The sequence below is a fragment of the Carassius gibelio genome, chromosome B21, assembly GCF_023724105.1.
Source record: "Carassius gibelio isolate Cgi1373 ecotype wild population from Czech Republic chromosome B21, carGib1.2-hapl.c, whole genome shotgun sequence".
NCBI lineage: Eukaryota > Metazoa > Chordata > Actinopteri > Cypriniformes > Cyprinidae > Carassius > Carassius gibelio.
Genome location: NC_068416.1, coordinates 18,363,745 through 18,386,497, shown reverse-complemented (window position 1 = coordinate 18,386,497; position 22,753 = coordinate 18,363,745). Strand labels below are relative to the sequence as shown.

Below are 22,753 nucleotides of genomic sequence, written 5' to 3'. Positions count from 1 at the left end.
AACCGATTTCATGTTTTGAAACACATTGATTAGATAAAGGGAAAAAAAATATTATGTCTGGAAAATCTCTTAATAATAGTTGCTTTTGATGTTAGAAGTTGTGATGTGGCAATAATGGCGACATCCACTTGCAGCAGTCATAAAATGATTCACTCCTTTTTTTTGGTTAATGGTGGTATAAAATAAAATAAATAAATAAAATGGATAAAAAAACCTACCCATTTTTGACTTGAATCTTTAGAAATTTTGGGTTCAATATTTTATTCCATATGTTAAATACAAAATTATAGTGCATACCAGGAATGTCCAGTATGCAGTTGTGATGGTTACTGCAGCAGGTGGCATGATCAAATGAATCACTATAGTGAGACAAAACTCATAACTTCAGCACCTGCATGAGTTGATGTTCAACATCAACAGTGCAGTTGAGCTGGTCTGCATTCACTCTCTCTATCCACATAACCGCTCTCAAACTAAGAGAGCAATGATCTCACTACGGCCTTTCCTGTGTAATAAACCAGTGCCATCCATCACAAGGATAAACACCCATTAATGCGCCATATCACTGGGTCTGTGAAATGTTGTGAGTGACACAGTTTGGAAGTTCATGGAGTTCGTTGACAAAAAGGTGTGTTGTGCAATCTCTGGCCGTTTTAATGCATCTTTACTTTGTCAAGTTTTGATGAGTTGGAAAGCTTAAAAAGCTGGGTTAAAGCCAAAATTGATAGACCATTTGTATTACCATTCAAACTGGGACATTGTATTGAAAATCTGATTTACTTTTCAGGATGAACCAAACACCACATTTAAAGATTCTTTTAATGTTAGGGTTAAGGTCTGGGGAAGGTTGTGGGTTATTTATGTTCTACCCATGTTGGACACACATCCTGTAGTTATTACCTTGTTCTGCTTGACAAAAACTGCAACCCGTGTTGTAAATTTAAAGATTATTAAATTCTCAGATTTTCAGAGAACCCCCTCAGATTTTATGCCATGTGGATTCTCAATACAGCCTTCAAACAAACTGATAAATGATAATTTAAGTAAGCTGCATGATTGTTATATTGTAGGTCAAATAAATTTGGTTGGATCATCTAAATTTGATCATAATCTAGTCACACCCTTCAATTTATTTATATAATTAACTGTAATTATAATTATATTATATAATCATTTTTTTTAAATTAGATTCCTTATAGGTTGTCTTCAGTTAAATGTCCACAAAAAAAACATTATAATGTACGAAACAATCGCCCTAACAACAATGTGAACACTGCAATAATATTTAAATAACATTAAACAGATATTTCACCCAAAAATGTACTTTCATGTAGCTACAAAACCGTAAGACCTTCGTTCAGCTTCGGAACAAAAATTAAGATATTTTTGATGAAATCTGAGAGCTTTCTGACCCTGCATAAACAGCAATGTAACTGAAATGTTCCCAGACCCAGAAATGCCGTAAGGACATCAGTAAAATAGTTCATGTGACATTCAGATTTTAATAGTAGTGTGTATTTCAGCCTTAAATGAACAAGTACCACCAAAGGTACCCCTCAGAATATAGTTGAAGGACACCAGCAAGCCAACTGCTGACCTGGTCTATACATCAGTGGATGGCTTAATAGAGACTCTCCCTCCATCCTCTCACACTAGAGCGCAATAAACATCACTGCTGGGAAGATCCAGTATGATTGTACCATAAGCTCTTCATGCTGTCACAATAACTCTGATATCCTCAAAACCTTTTAACAGCCTCATTGCTTCTCATTTTATATCTTCCAAAACCTTTGATTTCATATCATGTGATTAATCTACCCATTTCACAAACAGCATAGATAAAAACGTAAACGAAGCATGATCAAGCGGCTAACGTGGACTTGTTATGGGTTTTATACTCTTTCTTCCCCCACACGAGTAGTAATTCATTGCTGAAATGTTAACTCAATTTGTCAGTGTTATCTTCACGTCAACAGTTTCCCTTAAATATTTATAATAGGCTCAGAGCTCTGAGAACCAGCAAGCACTGTGAATGTTAACATGCAGGACATTTTTTCCACAGACTCTCAAATTTGGAAATGTGAAATGTCTCAAGCAACCTGGTGAAGAGAAAACGTAATCCCAAAGGTGAATCCATCATGTCCTCTCTCATTAGTGCTTTTCCCCATGACTCATTCTAGCTTTTCCTCCCTTCATTACTCAAGCGAGAATTCGCTTTTCCAGGCAAAAGGATATTTAGGATCAGCCACAAAACTGCAAGCACTTTACAAACCTTGGATGCCAGGGTTACCTAGAAGATTTGAATGGCATATGACACCCAAGTATGCGATTTGAAATCTGCCAATTCATCAGATGAGGTGTAAATGCCATGTGATTTATTTAGTCTTATGCTCATTTTAAAGGACTATATGCATTTATGTGTTGAGATGCAATACAGTTATTTGAGTTACTTATTTTATGTATATTATGTTTTTTTAAATTTCACAAACCTTGCATGGTTTCACTATTAACACAGCAATTACAAGTTTCAGAAACCCACCACCAGTGATGCGCGGGTCAATGTATATACGACCCGCACCCGACCGATGTTTTCAACTAACCCGCCCGCAACTCAGACCGCAAAAAAAGAAAAAGAATTGTACCTGACCCGCATTTTTTACATGTAATAAATGCATCGCCCCTTTATATTAATTTAAATACTTAAATAGGCTATGCAAAAAGCTCTCTCTGCTTCGCCATCTACTGGTCTTAACCAAGAGTATGTTGCGGTCCATTCGCTATTAAAAGTGCATCTTCTCTTTTCCGTGGCCACGACTGCTTAACCTGACCGAACAGTGCACGTTCTCCAATGTGAGATTGTTGACAATGTTGAGGAGGCGTTCGTGCGCCAGTCAACAGTTTGATTGGTGTACGACTTTGATTGGACGCTTTTATTGCTCTCCTCTGAACTATTGGACATAAGTTAACAGTACGCCTATGGACATATCCGTGTATTTATTAGGCAGGGTCGAATGAAAAAGCAGGACAGATGCTCAATTTGCGTGAGGCGGGGAAAAGGGTAAAAAATAGGGTAAAAAGCGGGACAGGTGGGTCACTCTATAATCGCGCCAGTTATTCAGCCAATAAAGTGTAGGCCTATGTATTTCAAAATTGTGTCTAATTTGCATCTTTATTTCAAACGGCCCAACCGACCGCGACACAAATATCCATTAAAAATATTTTTGGATGACTCGTAACCCGCGCATCTCTGCCCACCACCAGTGGTCAATGCTTTATTTACATACTAAAAGTCTTTTCATTGCTGATTAAAAAGGATGTCTCAACCCAAATCTACACCCATGATATTTAATATCTGATTGAATATTCAGTCTAAACTTCATGTTTAGACTCAGTCTAAACATGAAGTATTTTACTGTTAGCAGTGACCACTCATATATCACATTAGTTAGGCTAGCAATCGGTGTCAACAATGACACTAAACTGGTAATCCCTTTACTCTGGTCTTGCATCTTAATGTACCTCAAATGTATCTTTTATCAGCCAAAGACCTTGAGCAGTAGCAGACAGCCACAAGTTTGGGCCCAAAGAGGCCAGACGTGTAAACACAGTAGTGTTCTACTCCCGCTGTACATTCACCATCATCCTGTGACTCACCCCCAAGACCTCTGACATATAAACAATTATCAGAATGTTAAGTTTATTTGACGGTACTTTCGTCTTTTCGGGATGCTTGTTAGGATTTGAAGTCAAATTTTGTTTGTTTTTGAATTTGGCTTTCCTATGTCATAGGAGTAAGTATTGCTTAACCATTTTTGGAAATGGCAGATTTCACTTTTTTCCTGTTGTGACCTACAAGATGCCAAAGAAGAATTTCTGCATTTCCTGACAACATAAGAGAAAGAGGGGGGAATCTTGTAAAAAGCAAAGCGTTTTATTTTCCCTAATTATTATCCATTTGTAAAAAAATTAATAATAATAATAATAATAATAATTCTAACAATATATATATATATATATATATATATATATATATATATATATATATATATATATATATATATATATATATATATATATATATATATATATATATATATAAATAAATAATATAAATACCATTTATTATTCGGTGTATTTTCAAAATATGTTAAATAATTTCATATATAGATTATTAATATATAAGGAAAACTATATTTCTTGAGTAAAGGATAAAGGAATACGTTTTTTTTTTTTCCCACATTATAGAAATAATGTAACATTGCACTGTGACAAAATCTCAAACTGTGCCCTTGGGCAAGAGTAAAAGTACATAAGAATTTTAAGATTCTGGAGACACCAATAAATGGACATATCATACCAGTCTGATCACAGCAAGCTGGAGTTCAGTTTTAGTTGTTATTCAGTCTTAGCCGTTAGATCCATTCACATCACCTGCACTTCTAATCATCGCCTCATAGACCTGGATTGCATTTCAAAACAGAATCAGGTCGGGGTCAGTTCAAGGTATGAGCTGTCCTTATATGGTCATCACACTGAACTGAGACATTCAATGACTAAGACCTAGTTAAACTGAAGAAAGAACGAGAAAATAAGTGTGGCGATTTGGAATGAAGCAAAGTCATCTGTCTTGTCTATTAACTAAGGTTATGATCCTCTCAATAATGGAGCTTTATAATAAAAATCTGAGTTTAAAATACACACAGAGTGCAAACACGATTGATGTGGCATATCAATTTTCATCTTCACTTTTTTACCTTTTATAAAATATTATTTTCCCTAAAAGCAAATGCCTTGTTCGCATTTCACTTTAGCTACTCTTGATAAATTACCCATTTGCCCAGATAAAATCCATAATGTTGCACCACTTGATGAGGGATCAATTTCAAAGGTAGACCTAGTCATTAGCTTCACCTTGAGCAATAAATACAGCTCATGAACTCCAAAGAGAGGAGACCTTAAGACCACCACGTTGAAATACTAACTTGCAGCACAGTTTGTTTTTCCTTTGATATGACTATTGCATTGCATGACAGAAATTGTATGCAAAACTTAATTTCTGAGTGATATCCATCTGTATTAGCATAGAGATTCTGTACAAAAAAAAAAGTGGTTTGGTTTGGTCTCTGGAGCATCTGCTTATTTTGCACTGCAGTAACGCCGCAGATGTTGCGGCGCATCTGGGGAAAACAGCTTGAATGATTAGCTTTGATTGGAAACGTGAAACTAATTATGCAACATTTGTGTTTGATTGAGTCAAACTATTTTTGTGTGATTGATTGTGATCGATGTTGGTATTTCTGCTCATGTTACACACATCTGATTTAGCGATTAATCAAAGAGAAATTTTAGATCGGCGTGGGCTTCCAAGACACTGATACACTTAGTGAGCGAATCAAGTCTTTAAGTAATAACCTCATTTGGGGATACAATGAGGCTTTTACATATTAAAGAAATCGCATTTATCAGTCATTCGGTGAGTTTAGCTGCTTACCACTAACAACATCAGGTCACAAACCCTTAAACCACCATATTTCCTATGTGAAATGAGAGTTACAGTAATCTGCTATTCTGAATTTTTTTTTTTAAATAAGTGAGAGTGAAAAAAAGCAGGCAGATTAGAAATGAAAACATCTGCACTTTGAGAGAACTGGCGTTGAAATAAATTTTTGGGACAAAGTGGCAAACATAAATCTTCAGTGTTTTTGGCCACTGATGTTTGATTTGACTCGGCGCCTATAAATACGAATACCAAACTGTATAATCTGTCAGTCAGTCTGATTTAGGTAAGATCATGGATTGTTTTTTTGTATGAAATGCATGATGTTTTTTAGCTTTTTGTGATGTTGGATATGATCCGTGCTCCCCACGGTCCTCTCCCACAGCACAGCTGAGGAATATCTAACACCATCTGCAGCCTCCAGGAATGCCGACCCTCTCAGGTTATGACCTGTAATTAATTGTTTTGAGGGTCTGGCTCCACATTTGGCAGAGCTGCAGTATGGGAAGGGTATAGCATTCTCTCGAACCTCCAGATTAGATTTTCACTGTTGTTCCAGCGGTCACCGGTCAAATTGAGAGAATCCCCTCCAGCCTTGAAAACGGTCGATAACTTAACAAGACGGCTAACTATGACACGCAAACATCTGAGACACTGTTCGAACGAATGTAAGACACACCGTCTGATGGACAGCCGGGGCTCATGAGTGATAAAGCACAGGCCGGGGGTTTTGGAGTTGTGTTTTTCTATTTATTTTTGGAAGGTGGGCAGCCAAGACAAATGTTCTAAATGCAACTCAATCTTAAAAATTCAAGGGAGCTTTTGCTTGGACCATCCGAAGCAAACCGTACATGCCTAGGGCCAAAATGTAAATCTCTCTCTGACAAATAGTCAGTGAGTCATCGTTTCTCAGCACATAGTTAGCGTGGGTTTTGATTGGCAAACGTATAATTGTAGTCATTTAAATGTTTCCTACTAACAGACGCTTGAGAAGCTGGCTCACCGATTTAGTTTCTCTAAACGAAGATGGATATGTTACATCCATGTACACACATTCACCTCTTAGATTAGCACTCAGAAAGGCATAATTCTATTTTCAAATCATATTTTAGCCTTACATCTTCCTTTTATGCTGGTATGGCATGACTTGCAGCAGAAAGTGTCTGGTTAGCTCTTGTGTTGTGGTTACAATCAGCCATTGGCAACAGAACATCGTAAACAAACAAATTATACCTATTATGTGCATATGTGTTGCGTATATGTTCGTCTATGTTAATCCTGTCTTGGATGAAGTGGAGGTCTCGTTCCTTTGTGCTGTGTTCATAAACCAGGCCTTGCATGATGAGGGAGGGACGCTCTCTTTGCATGGCACGAAAGCCTATTGTCTGTCCCCCACCTCTGAAAAAGGCCAACAGATAACCTCCCCGCACACGAAAGTAATGCGAGATGGGGGCAACACAAGCCCCGCGTGATTCCAAGCTTGCCTCTGGGATACTTCAGCCACCCGCGTACACAAAGGTGGATCAGCTGCGATAGAAGCGATGACAAGTGTTGTTTTTGTTTTGGTTTTGAGTGGCCGCCCTCACTGATTCATCCTTGACCCTTGACTCATCAAAAAACGGCTCTTTCAATTAAAAGCGACACAAATGGATCCAATCACTCAGTATAGTGGCCGTTTCAAAGGATACCATCAGCGCAAATTCCTCTAGTGGTGTCACACTACGACCCGCATAAGGAGGCTGAGTTCTTTCACTGCCTGTGAACAAAACAACTGAAAATTATGTTTTCCTTTTCATGCCCAGGCTCTGAAACCCCATCCCTCTTTTCTGGTGTCAGACATTCTTTTGTCGGCCAGCAGTGGCTCCCTTTGACACGAAGGTGGTTATCCTCTTGATACCTGACTCCAAAGAGAGTCGACTCATTTGGCTCTTTGTTCTCCCATCACCTTTACTCCAGCCTTTATGACTGCCAGGCTCCGAGACCCCCATTCAGCTGCTGGAAAAATCCATGTTAAGCTGGTACAGTAGCTGGTGATTAAATGGGCCAAGGTGATTACTATCTGGCAAGACTTGGCCATTTAACTGGCTCAAGCTGCTCATTAGAAGGTCAAAAAAGGTTAGTGACTTTGTGAGTAGCAAGTCAAGCTGGATATTAGCTTGTACAAACCAGATAATAACTGGTCCAGTTAGGTCATTAACAGTTTCAAAATGGTTATCTCATTCAGTTTGGCCATTAAACTGGTCATTAAAGGAGCCTAAGATGGTTATTAACTGGTTCAAGATCATTGCTAACTGGCCAGATTTGGTCATTTACTGGTTCAAGCTTCTCATTAGCTGGTCTAAAATGGTTATTAACTTGGTGAGTAGCTAGTCAAGCTGGACATTATCTCATACAAACCAATCAATAACTGGGCCGAGCTGGTTATTACCTGGTTCAGTTCGGCCATCAGTTGGGCCAAACTGGTCAATAACTTTAGTTTTGCCATTAGCTTTTTCAAAATGGTCATTAATTGGCATAAGCTGGATATTAACTGTTCCAGTTTGGTCTTTAGATGGATCAGTCTGGTTATTAACTTACCCAGTTTGTCCATTAGCTGGTTAGGGCTGGTCTGTGATGTTTATTAACTGGTTAAATGCCGTCATTAGCTGGTTAAGCTTAAGGTGGTCAAGCTTTTTTCTGCCACATGATGGCTGTTTTACCAGGTAATAACACATTTACAATGCTTAAAACTGCTTGAACCAGCTAATAATCACCTTAAAGTTAGCTAATAGTGAGGTTGGACTAATTAATAACTTGAGTAAACCACTTAAAAATCACTTAATGCCTACTTTGGACCAACTAATAATTAGTTACTTTTAACCAGAAACCAGGTTGGACCAGTTAAAAGCCAACTAATGGCTAACTTGAACCAACTAATAACTAGCGTAAACCACTTAATTAGTTTAGACTATCTAATAACATTTAAACCAGTCTGGAGCACTTTAAAACCATCTGTTCCAGAAAATAGCTACCAGTTTAAGCAAGATTTTCCAGATGAAACAGGAGGAGGAAAAACAAGCAAAGTGATGTATTTGTTGTTTGTGTTCAAAGCTCTCACCTACAACAACATGGAATGGAGTTCACGTCATCTGTTCCACTTTACTCTTCAAATCCGCCGTCTCAAACACACGCACACACACATACCTAAAGAACAGACACAAAGGGTGATCTCCAGGCCTCTAAGATACAGGATACCTCTTACAGATAATTCCTGTGGGATTTCGGCTCATTCCAAAGCTTCTTTTCAGGCATTTCTTGAGGGATTCTCACAGAAATCCTCTGAACTCGCCAGATAAGAGGCACCTCTCCTGACAATCCAAAGTGGCTGCCATGTCACGGAATGAGATAAGGATCGTGGAGATGTTGCTGAGGGACAGTGTTGAGTGATGGCATTGACTAGACAGAGCTAAACACTTCACAGCTCTTTTAACCACAAGACTCCAGCATCAGCATTTCAACTGATTTTCACAATTGTCAAGAGATGTCTATCATTATTCATCTCTTACAATGCGCAACTAGCAACCATTCAAGAATGTCAAAAGTTATGTAATAATAAAAGATATGGATGTTACCCGTTTTTCAGGAAAGTGGATGGAGACACAAAGGGAAATTATATTATTGTAAATATTATATTATTACACCAACCCCACTTAAAAATTAGTCCTAATGGGATCTTCACAACATTGTTTAGACACTTAAACACCTAAATAAAACCCTTCTCCACCCAGCAATGAAGAAACTTTCAGTTGATCTTGACCACATCTGGAACAAGACGCCATCACAAAATATTAATATCATGACATTCCTCAGATAACGCCATTGTTATTTCTGTTCATCTAGTCTTTGGGGCAATAAAACAAGCCTGCCAATTCCCGAAAAGACCCATTAATCCTTAATACGCTTTTTGTATGAGCTGTTTTATGGAGTCTGGAGCTGATTCAAACAGCTGTGTGGTTAGCTGTGGTCTGTTTAAAACACCTCGACCCTGGCCAGAGTAGATCGACTCTTCACTACTGTACGGATCCAAAAATACAGGCCTGTACTCTATGTGAGGAAACGAACACAATGTACTGAGAGAAAGATGCCTCAGTAGCACTCCGAAAAAAGACTTTGCATGCTGGGATATAAAGTTGTCCTTGTGAATTATCCTGCTTGTTTTTATCACAATGCACATGAGCTCCTTGACATTAAAACACAAAACAGTAGAGTTTAACTGTTGCCAAACCGGTCAACACAGACGCGGTTGGATTGTATCATTGACAGTGTCTGTTGTATTACATAGAAGACTCAAAGCCCTTCACCTGAGTCCAATTAGATTCTGAAGTTAAAAATATATCTATGGTAACATGGTTTTGCATGTACAGTTTAAGTGACTGATCTTTGATTTTAGACAGTGTCTTTTTAGAACTAATTAAAAACAGAAGTTATTTAATGAACTTCACAATATTGACTTTTGTTTTAAGGTTTATTACTGCAATGCTGATTTGAAACAGTTTGTATTGTATAATCGGAGTGTATAAAAAGATGGTTTAACCTGGCCAGAATTATTTTTTTATATAGACTTACAGTACTAGACTGACCCGGGAGACCTATTTTAAGCTGGCTGAAGACCTATTATTGACCGGTATATCAAACATCTATAGTTATATGTCTGTATGCCGGTCCAATGTTTTGATATGATATTATTGATGATAATAGTGCAAAATAGAGAACAAAAAGCACTTGTGTATAGAGAACAAAAGCACTGCCAAAATAACAGTCAACTGAGGAATAATTCTACAAATAGAGCTCAGAAACAGCACTGCCTGCTGGAGAAGACTCCGTATAACCTCTTGTCTGTACACACTCACTAATATGGGATAGTAAATTCAGTGACATTATCATGCTATTCTTGCTGTCAATATATTTATGGTAACATGGCATAGACGGGCCTGAGGTTTGTGTGAAGGTCAGTCAGGGATGCTCTCTGCGCTAACGTCACAGCGTGGCTCCAAGTTTAAAACAACCCTAACCCTACTGCTGTAAATATTTTGTCCCTGGCTAATGCTGCACAAACACACTTTAGAGAACAGGAGATTTGCAGCCTGGACATTATAGTCCTGATCCAAACTTTACACTCGACAGAACACTGCAGCTGTGAACATCCCCATGACTGACTATACATAGCCATCTACATAAACACAGCTATATATACACATACTGTATACACACTACCATTCAAAAGTTGGGTGTCAGTAATGTTTTATTTGAATACATTCATGCGTTTATTTAGTTTTATGCATGTAAAGATGTATTAATTACAGTAAAGACTATGTATATTGTAACAAAAAAAAATAAAGGTCTATATATATATATTGCCTTTATATTTCTCTGCTGTGCAAGAAACCTTTTTTTTCAGGACTCACAAATTCACATAATAGATAGATTAGATAAATTCAGCTTTTACATCAACAATAACTTATATTTTAAAATAAAATAAAAACTTAGAAATTGTCATATTTCATTATTTGTGCTCAAATGACTTGTGCCTTAGTGAGCAAGAGACTTTATAAGAATATAATTTTAAAACATTCTTACTGACCCCAAACTTTTGAACAGTAATGGATAGACAATCTACTACTGAAAAGGTTTCTATTTAGCATTTTTCTAAATGAATTCCCAATACAAATAATATCAACATAACAAATTGAATGAAAATTTGTTTTTCATAAAGTTCCTCTTTTCAGAAAATATTTGGTTCGCCTTTTGCTTTAATAACTGCATAACCTCCACAAGTCTGTGTAAAACCGGATCATGTGATCCAGCATAATTTAAAAAAATAATCCAAAGATTCACATGACCAGTGTCAAACATTTGCTTGCTCAATTAGTGGCCCAGAATTAGTGCAGAATCTTTAATATTTCACTAACTTTACATCATAACTGACATATTAAATATCCAAAATATAGTCATTTTCAGGTTTAAATTACATTTAGACTCCTAGATTTTCAACATAGCTTCAAGGATGAAATTCAACAGTACCACTGAAGTAGGTTACTAAAATAGACTGCCCTCATGGCACCTTTGCATGTTATATACATACAGTATGTGTACTAAAAAGCGTTTATATTAATAAAACAGTCTGCTATTAGGCAGCGACCTGCTATCAGACAGCACATTGAAGAACACATAGTAACCTATAATATCCTCTCCACTTCCAGTATACAATCTTACATACACCCCATTGCTGATAACAGTGCTGCCAAATCCTGTGTGCTGTTTACTAAAAGCTCCCTCTGTACAGCAGGCCAGAACTCCTCTGCAAAACCTCAAAAAGCATAAAAAGAACCTCCAGATCTTTGACATTAACCGCTCCATTTTAACCAAAGCTTCACATTCAGGGAATTTAGACAATAAAAGGCTCTTAAAAGGACACTCAAACTGTTTGGGTTTCTTAAATGTCAGGCCTAATAGCAAGGATACGGTACAACGAGGGTTGTACCTTGTCAACATTTATCTTTATTTTAAGAGTGGAATGGCTTGGACGAATGCTTTTAAGAACGTCTGCACCGCAGCTTAGAGGATGGCGTCTGGAGGTACTGTTTGTGCATGGCCATCTCCTGTGTTTTAAATCAGAGTAATGTTCAGCTGGCCAGATGATGAAAGGGATTTGCATGCACTGCATCTGGTGCTCGGTGTACTTAAACTGTTAAAAGAAGCAAACAGGTGGAACAGGTGGGCACGATTCAAGACATATAGAGAGATGATCGACTGTTAGACATCCCTTTTATCTGCAGTCACAGTTTCCTTTGGGGATTAAGATAAGATGCCACCATACAAACAAGAGATTCTGTGCAGGCATGAAACTTTTTAGTAGTGCTTGCTAAGCCGAGTGTCACTATTTTCTACTGGTCATATATCAACAAGAGTCGCCCTGCACAGGTTGCTACAGACATGAATGATATGCCTAAATCATGTAGCTTTAACTTTTTTTAATAAATACAAATGCCCATAGATTTATATTGATGGAGTATTGACCTGTAAATGACCACCTAGAAACTACATGGAACATCCTACCTGTCCACTAATAATTAATATATAATATATTAGAATCATGAGCTTTAATAGATTTTTCCTTTTGCTCAATCAAATTCACATGATCATTCACAAATTTACTTGGTTGATTAGAAACTTGATAAGTGACCTTTATTGTGTAGAATCTAAAGTTTATTTTACATCATACAATTTTTTTAAAGGTCTAAAATCATACAACATTCTATCCATTTTCAGGTTTAAATTCAATTTAGACTTCTGGATTTTCAAAAATACTTTGGAAATTAGAGTCCATAAAATGGTCCAACAATTATTTAATTACTGTAGATTTATATTACAATATTTATTGTTTGTAGATTTGCATTGAAATGCTTTGGAACCATTAGTGTGCTAGAAAATGTGACCATAAACACTTTAAAGATCACACTTTAAGCGTGCAAAATTTGTTTGGACACTGCAATGGTCATTATATGACAACACAAATAATAAAACCAAATGTTAAAACATACAATCTACTCCACTTTCCTACAGCGCTGCAGTTCTAATTTTATGTTCTTTTTTTAATATAGCTACAAGGTCATGCCGTGGCGTATAGATTTTCTATTGGTCACAAGGCTTCATGTTCAGTAAACTCTAACCAGCGAGTTTGTAACACTGCAAAATGCTAAACTTCACATGAGCTTGGGTTTCTGCTCTTCCACATCCACATGCATATGAAAGTCAGTAATGCTGGATTTTGGCATGCAAATGTTTACAGTTCCAGAACCCATTGACTCCATTCAAAAAGTGAATGCACCAAATATTGTAGCGTATTCCAAATTACTCAAACATTCCATACTCTAAAGCTTTGGTGTTTTTTTTTTAATTCAGCTGTTTTCAGTCTCCATAAATATGCAGCTCACCAAATTGGTATGCATGTATGCAAAAGTAGTTTCCAGTGAGAATCTGGTCTGGTGCGAGTCCACTTTTAAGCTTATTGAACTGGATTAGGCTCTATCTGCAATAGAGATGTCAATGCAAAGGAGCATCAGTGATGATCTTCAAGAATGTAGATTTAGTAACAGTCCAGTAGGGGAAAAAAGCCACATCCTTTGACATCACAGAGACAAACCACACAGTAATTGTCATAATTGTGGTGAAGAAACAGTGTGCACAGCTAGCTCCAATCATATTTCATCTGGTGTTTTTCAGCACTTTTAGCACTGGAGATAACTTGGTGGAAATAATGGAACGGTCATGAAGACACATTTAATCTGCTTTCAGCACTGTTATACAGAACGAACAAGCAGAAGCATCAGGCACATTCATTAGTGTGACCACAAACATCTACAAGACCCTCCAGAACACTGGCGTTAAGAGAGATAAAGCACTAACTGATAGACGGACCAGACACGGAAAACCAAAATGAATGAAACCGTAATTGCTGGAATGTGTTTTTCCCACCATGTCAGAAATGGCCCATACCTTGCCTCAAAATAAATCAATTAAAGCTTGTTTGGATACTTTGAAGCACTTTCCCAACAATCCCTCACCTTTTAAGAGAGATCAGGAGAAGGTGCGTGAAGATACCATCATGTCTGAGTGCCATTTCTTGCAAATGTGAAAGAACCCACATGGACTTGAGATCAGAGCAAACATCTCCACCCTCAACTCCAGACATAAATGGGAGGAAAACCTGACAATGGGTAATCACGGTCACTTGTGCACAGATATTCCCTCATCAGAAGATGCAAGTGGCTTCTTCAGCAGCCCTATCTAGGCATTGTGTTGCCCGCAACACTGAAGGCATGCAATATTGAGAAATGAATGACCGTTCGTGCCATCGGTTCTCTTATCAGGATGTTTATTAAGAGGGATGCTCTGTGATACAGTGGAGAGAGAATAAACATTTCACAGTATGACATTAATTCCTCACCGTGGCACATTGAAACATTCGAAGACCCGCCCTCTTCCCTCCCATGTATTGCGACAAAGCTGAATTATTTCTATGCAAGAACCGGTCTATAAAAAAAAAACATCCTAAGGGGCGGGAGGGAACACAAACTCCATATTAACCCAAACCGGTGTCCGATAATTGCTTCCTTTCCCTTGCAGCAATAGATTCCCTTATTTTTCACATATTGAACATTCCTGAATCTGATGAAATTTAGCATCTAAACTGAAGCTTAATTGTGAAGAATGGTGTACCACCTTCCTGCATCCACAAAATCTAGGAATAAACTACTCGTGCCCCACACAGCCCAGCTCGAGGTGAACATTAGCAGAAGAGTGTGTGACTGTGGAAGTGAGGGATTGTTTTGGTCGGGTTGAAACTGTGGAGAGGTAGGGTCGTTGTAATGGTCTGTCTTGGTTCCTGTATTTCATAGGATCTACTCCATTAGGTCCCAGTGGGTAAAGTACAGTACGTCTGTTCAAATCCCTGTCAAATACTGTGGAGGATTCCTGCTGGGAACAAATTTGGGAGGACAACAGGGTAGATATACGGTAACTACTCACACTAACCTCACCGCTACAGTGACATTCACTTGAATTATGAGTGGTGCACGCAGGAATACAAATCATTTTATGGAGGAGCCACACGTGTTTGGGATTGTGCATAAATCTTCAGTGATATTCACTAGAACTTTATCTAAGAAACGATCCTTCAAAGCTTCATGCCATTAAGAGAAAAATTGCATTGTTTGGAAATGGTCCTCTGAAAAAGTTGATTTCTCATCTTTGAACAACACCATACACCAACAGCTGGTGAATTAATGCACATGGCAAGTTCTCAAGAAATAAACAATTAAGCAAGAAAAAGGGAAAAAAGCATACAGTTTATGGCTTTGAAAGAAATGGGTCATGTGTATGCTAACACTACCAAAAACAGATTTAAAAACAGAGTGCTGTGCTATATAAAACCTGATCTATAATGCATACAAAACCAGATGATAACTGGTTAGCTTGATTTTTTTAATGCAAATTAATGTGATACTGTAATGCTTTTTTTCCTTTTAACTTATTCAAATGGGGGACCAAAAAAAAAAAAAAAGAACATTTATAGGAAGGAAAAACAAATGTTGTACTGGATGAGTACTGAATAAACTACTTATATCTACTGCAAAATTGAAATGGCATAGAGTGTGTCATTAACAGCTTGATCCTATTAATGCTAATTTAGATCTAAGGGTTAATTGGGTTTGTTCGATCTCCTCGTCTCTGTGACTCATCTGGTGCAAAGCAAGGTCAAATCTTCTCTTTCCTCTCTAGCCCTCGCGGACCTTGGCAGACAGAGCATCACAAGTCTTCTTGGCATCTCCCAAAAGCATGGATGTGTTTGGTTTGTAGAAGATAGGGTTGTCTACAGCGGCGTAGCCAACTCCCAGAGATCTTTTCATCACAATGACCTGGAGGGATAAAAGCAGAGATTGAAGCATTTTGTCTTACCCTGGAACAAAAGGTAGCTGGAAAATTCACATCAAATAAAACCCTGTACATTGCCCTTAAATTACCAATGGCTTTTTCCATTGAGTTGATCCAGCTAATTTAAACTCTTCAACATTATTCCTGTAATAACATTGCATGCACCTGCATGTGAAGTGGCAGAGAAGGTTTTAGGATTTGTATAAGAGGGTGCAAAAAGAGCCTGTACTTCCAACATGTAATGGTTATTTAAGTATCTGCCATTTACAAAATTAAGAGTCATTAGTGTTTTGAACACCACATTTTAGGCTGAGCAGTTTCTGGGAAAGTTGTCGAGAGCAGCACTTTGATTGGGAGCATCTGTTTGGGAAGGAGAACATTTGGTAACTGAATAAGTTAAACCAGAAAGGAGAGCCCTTGTTGCTGGTCTAGTTTTAGTGTTATTCAATACACTGAAAGATTTTTGGAATGAAATGACCCTCATCTTGAGACTTCAAAATCAGCAGCCGGATCCTTTTAATATCATCATCTGTCCCTCAAAAGCCCTGCAGATGTTCAATGCCAGCCAGGTGATTGGGACAGCGTTCAGACACACCCATCTTCATTTCTCAAAGAGTCACATGACCACTTTACCCAGGCTCAGCATCCCCCAGGACAGAACAACAACCTTTTGTTAAATTATTCATAGGGCAGCTGGTTTCATTTGGGGATGAGGTTACACATGAAGGTCTTTAACAAGGCTGGGAGCAATCAGTAGTGTGGATGTTACACGAGATTGAGGATATCAAAACCAACGGAGACGATTGACAGGGAAACTTCGAATTCGGCCGCACTATTGTGTCATCAAGAGCGTCACTGTTCTAAGTTGGTCAAGTTCCCTCTCTGAGACTTGGCTACACTTACAAGTTGCTACAAATTAGGAAGGCTTTGGTTCAAAGCGCTAGAGTTTGCATAATTCCATATGGAATTATGGAACAGGTTAACAAGCTACAAGCAATTACTTGTGGGAGAAGGTCGACTTATTTACACATTCGCAAACGTCAAGCCCCAGTACTCCGAGTGATTTCCCTAGAGAAGGTTTGGCCACAATGGGCCTGTCATGTGGTGAGGCACACCAGCCCCACATTTTAGGGAAAGTATCGGTCGGATGCTCTGAAATGTCATCATTCCAGACCGAGCGAGTCAGCGCTAATGAAAGCAGCGTGAGGCTTGTCTTGCTGGAGATACAGTACACCTGGACCAAAGCATGGTTACAGTGGGAGCCAGCTGTGGGGATGGGATGGAGATTTTCATATCGCTCTGGGTGGGAGAGTGAGGAATGGTCTGTATTACAATGCTTTATTCTGGCTAGGCCATAAAAGTAAAGCCTGATACATACGGGGTATGAGTATGTCATGTACACTGTTCTGTTAGTTTTTTTTGGTCATTCAGCTCACCAAAGCTGCATTTATTCGACTCAAAATACAGTAAAAATGCTAGTATTGTGAAAGATTATTACCAATTTAAACAAGCGTTTTATTTTGATATATTTTAAAATGTGATTTTATTATTGTGATGGCTAAGATGAATTTACAACAGCCATTACTCCAGTGTTCAGGGTCACGTGATACTATAGAAATTATTTTAATGTTGATTTGGTGCTACTCAACATTTTTTGTGGAATCTGAGAGATTTTTTTCAGGATTCTTTGAAGACAAGACTATTACTGGAAATAGAAATCTTTTGTCAAATTATACATTTCTTTGCCACTTTTCTACTGCATGGTACGGCAAGGTATGGCTCAGTACGGTTCACTTTTGGGGGGTTTTCTACTGGATACAGTACCTGGTACTTTTTTTAGTACCACCTCAGTTGAGGTTCCAAGTAAACTGTACCAAAACCAAAATGTGATGTGTAAAAACTCTGCTGATCACTGATTGGCCGGAGAGAAACTTCCCTACTTGCATCACTGAACTTGCGACACAAACACAAAAGAACAGCTCGATTTGAAGTGTTTTGAATGAGTGCACCTTTTTATAAAAACCCCAAAATTGTTTGTCCGTAGCAGAAGTACAGAAGTTCCTCTTGGTGATAGCAGAGGAGCGGATCCAGAGAGAGCTTGATGGGGCGACGCGAAATGCGAAATTTTTTTCAAGAGTCTCGGCAGTTAAGGGTGGCACAGAATGTGAATAATGACATGTGAATAATCCCGCCCACTCTAAAGCGATAATAAACTGCAGTGGAAATGCAAACCGTGCCGAGCTATGCTGTACCGTACCGTACCGCGCAGCAGAAATATGCCATTTGATCAATTTAATGTGCCCTTGCCAAATACATTTCTTTAATTTATATTTAAAAGTTGCCTGGCATAAACAACTTATAGGATGCTCACCTGCTTGGACTTCCAGACTTCCAAAACAGGCATGCCAGCAATGATGGAGTTGGGGTCCTCCTGGGCCGCTGAGTTAACGGTGTCATTAGCTCCAATTACCAAAACCAGGTCAGTTTCTGAAAAACAATGGAAAGCACGATTATAGATTTTATATCCCACAAATGACACCAAAAAAACCCACCAAAAATGTATATCATACCAGGGAAGTCTTCATTGATCTCCTCCATCTCCAGCACAATATCATATGGCACACCAGCTTCAGCCAGCAGAACGTTCAGTTGGCCTGGCATACGACCAGCCACAGGGTGGATTCCAAACCTGAACACACACACACACACACACACACACACACCAGATCAGTGACCTCTTAGATCGCCTGATACACATATGGCATCCAAATAAAGCATTAGCAGAGTCTTTGAACACAGTTAAGCAGGAGTGCTTTGGGGTAGGGGTCAGGGTTTGGCAAGAGGTTAAGAGAGAAGGAAATAAGCAGCGGCTGAAGGTATCTTTTTAATGCCAGAAGTAGTAAAGTGCATGAGCTAAGGGGAAATGTCTTGAGGAAGACTATTGGACCCCCAGGGCACGTGGGCAGCTTTACGACTTCACTGTAAAAACAGAAGATCACAGCCAACAGGCTTAGAAGAGACACAGGAAGTGATATGCCTGCTTTTTTTTTTTTTTTTTTTTTTGCTTTTCTACATTTTTATTTGAGGATTGCACTATTTCAGGTTCAAAAGGTATAGGGGACCAAACTCACTACCAAAAAGTAACCAATATAAAAAAAAAAAAATTGTATGTTTACCTTAACAGATGATTAAAGCCAGGAATGTCATATTTTGTGATTTTAAATAACCCTTTCATGGTTTTTAAAAAAAATAGTAGGAACTTTATCCAAACAGCTCTGCACAAGACATGTATGGCAACTATAAGCAACCACCAAAGCCAGGTCATCAGTTACAATAAAATAAAAAGCATTCAAATCAAAAGACCACAAAAGACAAAACCCCAAGGGAAGGCCTGGAAACATTTTTTAGAATGATTAACATACAAAAATAAAAAGTATGTTACTTAAAGATTATAAAAAAAATAAATAAAATAAAAAGTAATTTACTAAAGCACCAAAAGATCTCAGAATATATATATATTTATAATAATTCATTTAAATCAGCTACACAGCTTCCATAAAATAACTCTTCGTATAAGGATGGCAAGCATGGTTGTGCACCTTTTACCAATTTACCTGACCTAAGCAGTCACTACAACCAGCCCACTTCCGATCTTGTTCGAATTAACATGTCAGAGTTGTTTACTTCATAATTAGTCCATTTCCGGAGCATTCAGGCCAATTTGTGCAGCATTTATACACTACTTGATCTCACATTGTGTTTTATTTTACACTTCCATTTTGTCAATTATTTTCTCATCCATTTTCTCGAGAGAAGTAGACTTTCAAATGATGGTTGCTATTTGTCTAACAAGTGTCTACTCGGGGGGGAAAAGGATCATGTCATGCTTGCAGTTGCTTTCCATCAAATCCGACATCTGTTCATCAGCTTCCTTTAAATGTAAACTCGTTTGTCAAAAAGGAAATGAGGAAAAAACATGTTCAATAATAAACTAAGAGGAAATATACTTAGCGGACAGGCCTCGAAACATTCAAGACATGGGGTTTGTCAATCAACTCTGACGTTGGCTTACATAAGCTGCAGCTGTGTGCGAAAAACAGTCTGGGTGGACAATGAATCCAAGCTCAGTTCTGCCATCCAAACCAGCCCAGCCGTTCAGCTATTCCCATTACCATTGCACCACGTTTCACCGCACTGAACCAACACACGCTCTGGAAGAAAAAAGGGATTCTTTTCAAGCACTACCTTCCAGCCCAGAGGAGATTCGGACTCCTTTCAATGAACCAAATCTTTCCAAAAACGAGCGTAATAATCTTTATGGAGAGACAAAAGGACAGAAACTTAATAGGAATGATAAGGAGAGTTTACACCGTGTCAGTTCTACCCACTGTCCTCTTGACAGGGCGACACCACGAGCCAATTATCCCAAAGAGAGCGAGGGGGAGAGCGGCGGGTGCGCTACCTAATCTGTCCACTCTTTGGCCACCCATCTCCCCTTCTAATCAACTGCAAATGCTCTAATTGGCAGCAGCTGTTGGGCTCTCAGATCAAACGAATGAATGAAAATTACACAAGCTTCCGGTCTGCATCTCTCCTCCACAAACACACAGTGCCCGCAGCTCTAGAGAGAGAACACAGGAATCTAGCTTATAGGTTATGGATCTGACAAGGTGGCAGCTGAATTAAATAAGTGTACAAGTGACTATTTAAGTACCCCACAAATTGCATTATGGGAAACTGTCTTGAAGAAGACAAGAAAGTTGCAGGGAATGATAATCTGATGCAGCACACAACAATCTCCATCATCGGCAATCTGCTTTTGAGAAAAGCATGCATGGTTGACCACTTTGTGACCAAGTTGCTGACCAGTACTTCATTGCTCAAGTGTATTAAACGGGTTGGCAGCACATCATGGGATTCTGGGAATGATTAAAAAGCATTTGTGTGAGGGAATGGCTTAATGAAAAATCACAGAGTCACAGATGACATCATAATTGACACTTCTGACTGCCAAGAGTGTGGTGAAACCAGGCTAGCGCCGACAACCACTATCTAGTGGGGACCAGACAACAAAAGAATTGACACCATCCAGTGTGAGGATGGGAAAATAAAAATAAAAAAGGGGCAAAGGAAAATCATAAATGGAGCCAAAGCGGTCAGCTGTAGCCTTGTGAAGAGTACATTCAAATCAGATGCCTGTTTACAAAGGATTGCCAATGTCTCTCATTTGGACTTCTTGCTGCTTTAATAGAGATGAGGACAGGAAGAGATGGGGAGCGAGAAACATTACAGTATTAGGAAACGTCGGAACTTGAACTTGTGTTGTCCATATGAGGGCTACAAAGCAATGTGAATGTATGAGTCCAAAATAAAAATGTTATTAAAATAATTCATGGACACACATTTTCAAATAAATATACCTAATTGAAATATTCATAGAAAACTTTGATTTATTTTATTACAGAAGGAGGTCACCTGATAGTGGACATTACCGATACCAATAGCTAGGTTGGACCACACTGACCAAGGCGATTAATCAACCATACTTCAACCATACTTTGTAATTCAATAAAAAAAAACATGAATAATTATTAATAGTGTAATAATTAATAACTAATTACAGTGATGATTAAAGTTAGCTCATAGTTTATTAACTAATGCTATCAGAAGAAACCTATGAAATTTAAACTTGTATTTTTTTTATAAAAAAAAAAAAAATACAAATAATAGCACTAGTTCCGCTAGCAATCAATTATCGGTGCCGATTAATCTGCAAAACTGGTGGAATTTTTACCAGACTCTTAAAATTTGTGACTTGACAAACTACCATTGAAAACAAAAGGAAACCCAAAACTAATGGCTTGCTCACACAAGGCATTATAGATAATTTTACTACTACTTATATGAGGGTGGCAAGATTCAAATGAGTCTCGACAGTCTCAACATGAGAAACTTTTAAAAATACTGAAAGCTCATGGTTGTTGAAGCATCTCTAGGGTCAGACCATCAGGCACACGGTCTTTCCACGCCCTGCAACCTGAGAGGTGTCACCGGGACTGTGGAAAGTATTGCGTAGCCTGCACCTGTCGCTCCGTTCTTCACCGGCTCTTTCACAGCACTGGGAGGCCTGGGGTACACTGCGCTCTCAGATCACAGGGCATTACACGTAACACTGGAGAGGCAACAAAAGCCCCAGACAATAGAGCAACTGAATGACGATATTCAAAAGGCACTCTTTGAAATGGAGGAGTCTGACATGCAGAGAGAAACAGAGAGTAGCCTGCCATTCAGAGGATCCCCAGACTGACCTGCAACTAGTGAGTTCAAACACTCACCCATGCGGTACTGAGGCAACTTAGACCCCCTCAGAGAAACTAAAACTTACACAGGCTAAACTATAAGGCGAAATGTTTGATCGACTTTATCAAATGTCTGAGAAATTCACAGAAATCACATTTTGATTTAAAAACAAATGATAATTTAATAGATAACATTTATTTTGACTTATATATTTTTTTTTAATTGCTTTTCTACTTAAACATTTCATGCAGTGGAAAAACACACATCGGAATTAGAAGAAGCAACAGAGAAAAAGAAAGGAAAAGAAAAGGGAGATTCCAAATGTCATCCAGTTCAATAATTCATAGGACACTGTATACTATTAAGGGGTGTCCTGCATCCGCCACTGAGATGAATGGGAAATGTTAACGGATTGCTTTATCCTGGTATCCTGGATCTTGTGGTGCACACGTGGCTTAATAAAGGTGTCGAATGACTTCAGCA

General features: G+C 38.4%; 1 protein-coding gene across 3 annotated transcripts in view; it reads right to left on the bottom strand.

Moving 5' to 3' along the window:
• Positions 1-14,394: 14,394 nt before the first annotated feature.
• LOC127986647 (NAD(P) transhydrogenase, mitochondrial) overlaps positions 14,395-22,753 on the bottom strand; it is a 38,900-nt gene continuing 30,541 nt past the window's right edge. For all 3 annotated transcript variants that reach the window (XM_052588968.1, XM_052588966.1, XM_052588967.1), the window contains 3 exons: positions 18,541-18,659; positions 18,342-18,457; positions 14,395-15,954 (listed from right to left, as the gene is read on the bottom strand). In XM_052588968.1, the coding sequence (XP_052444928.1) occupies positions 15,814-15,954; positions 18,342-18,457; positions 18,541-18,659 (376 nt within the window). In that variant the 3' untranslated portion in view covers positions 14,395-15,813. The remainder of the gene's footprint in view (positions 15,955-18,341; positions 18,458-18,540; positions 18,660-22,753) is intronic.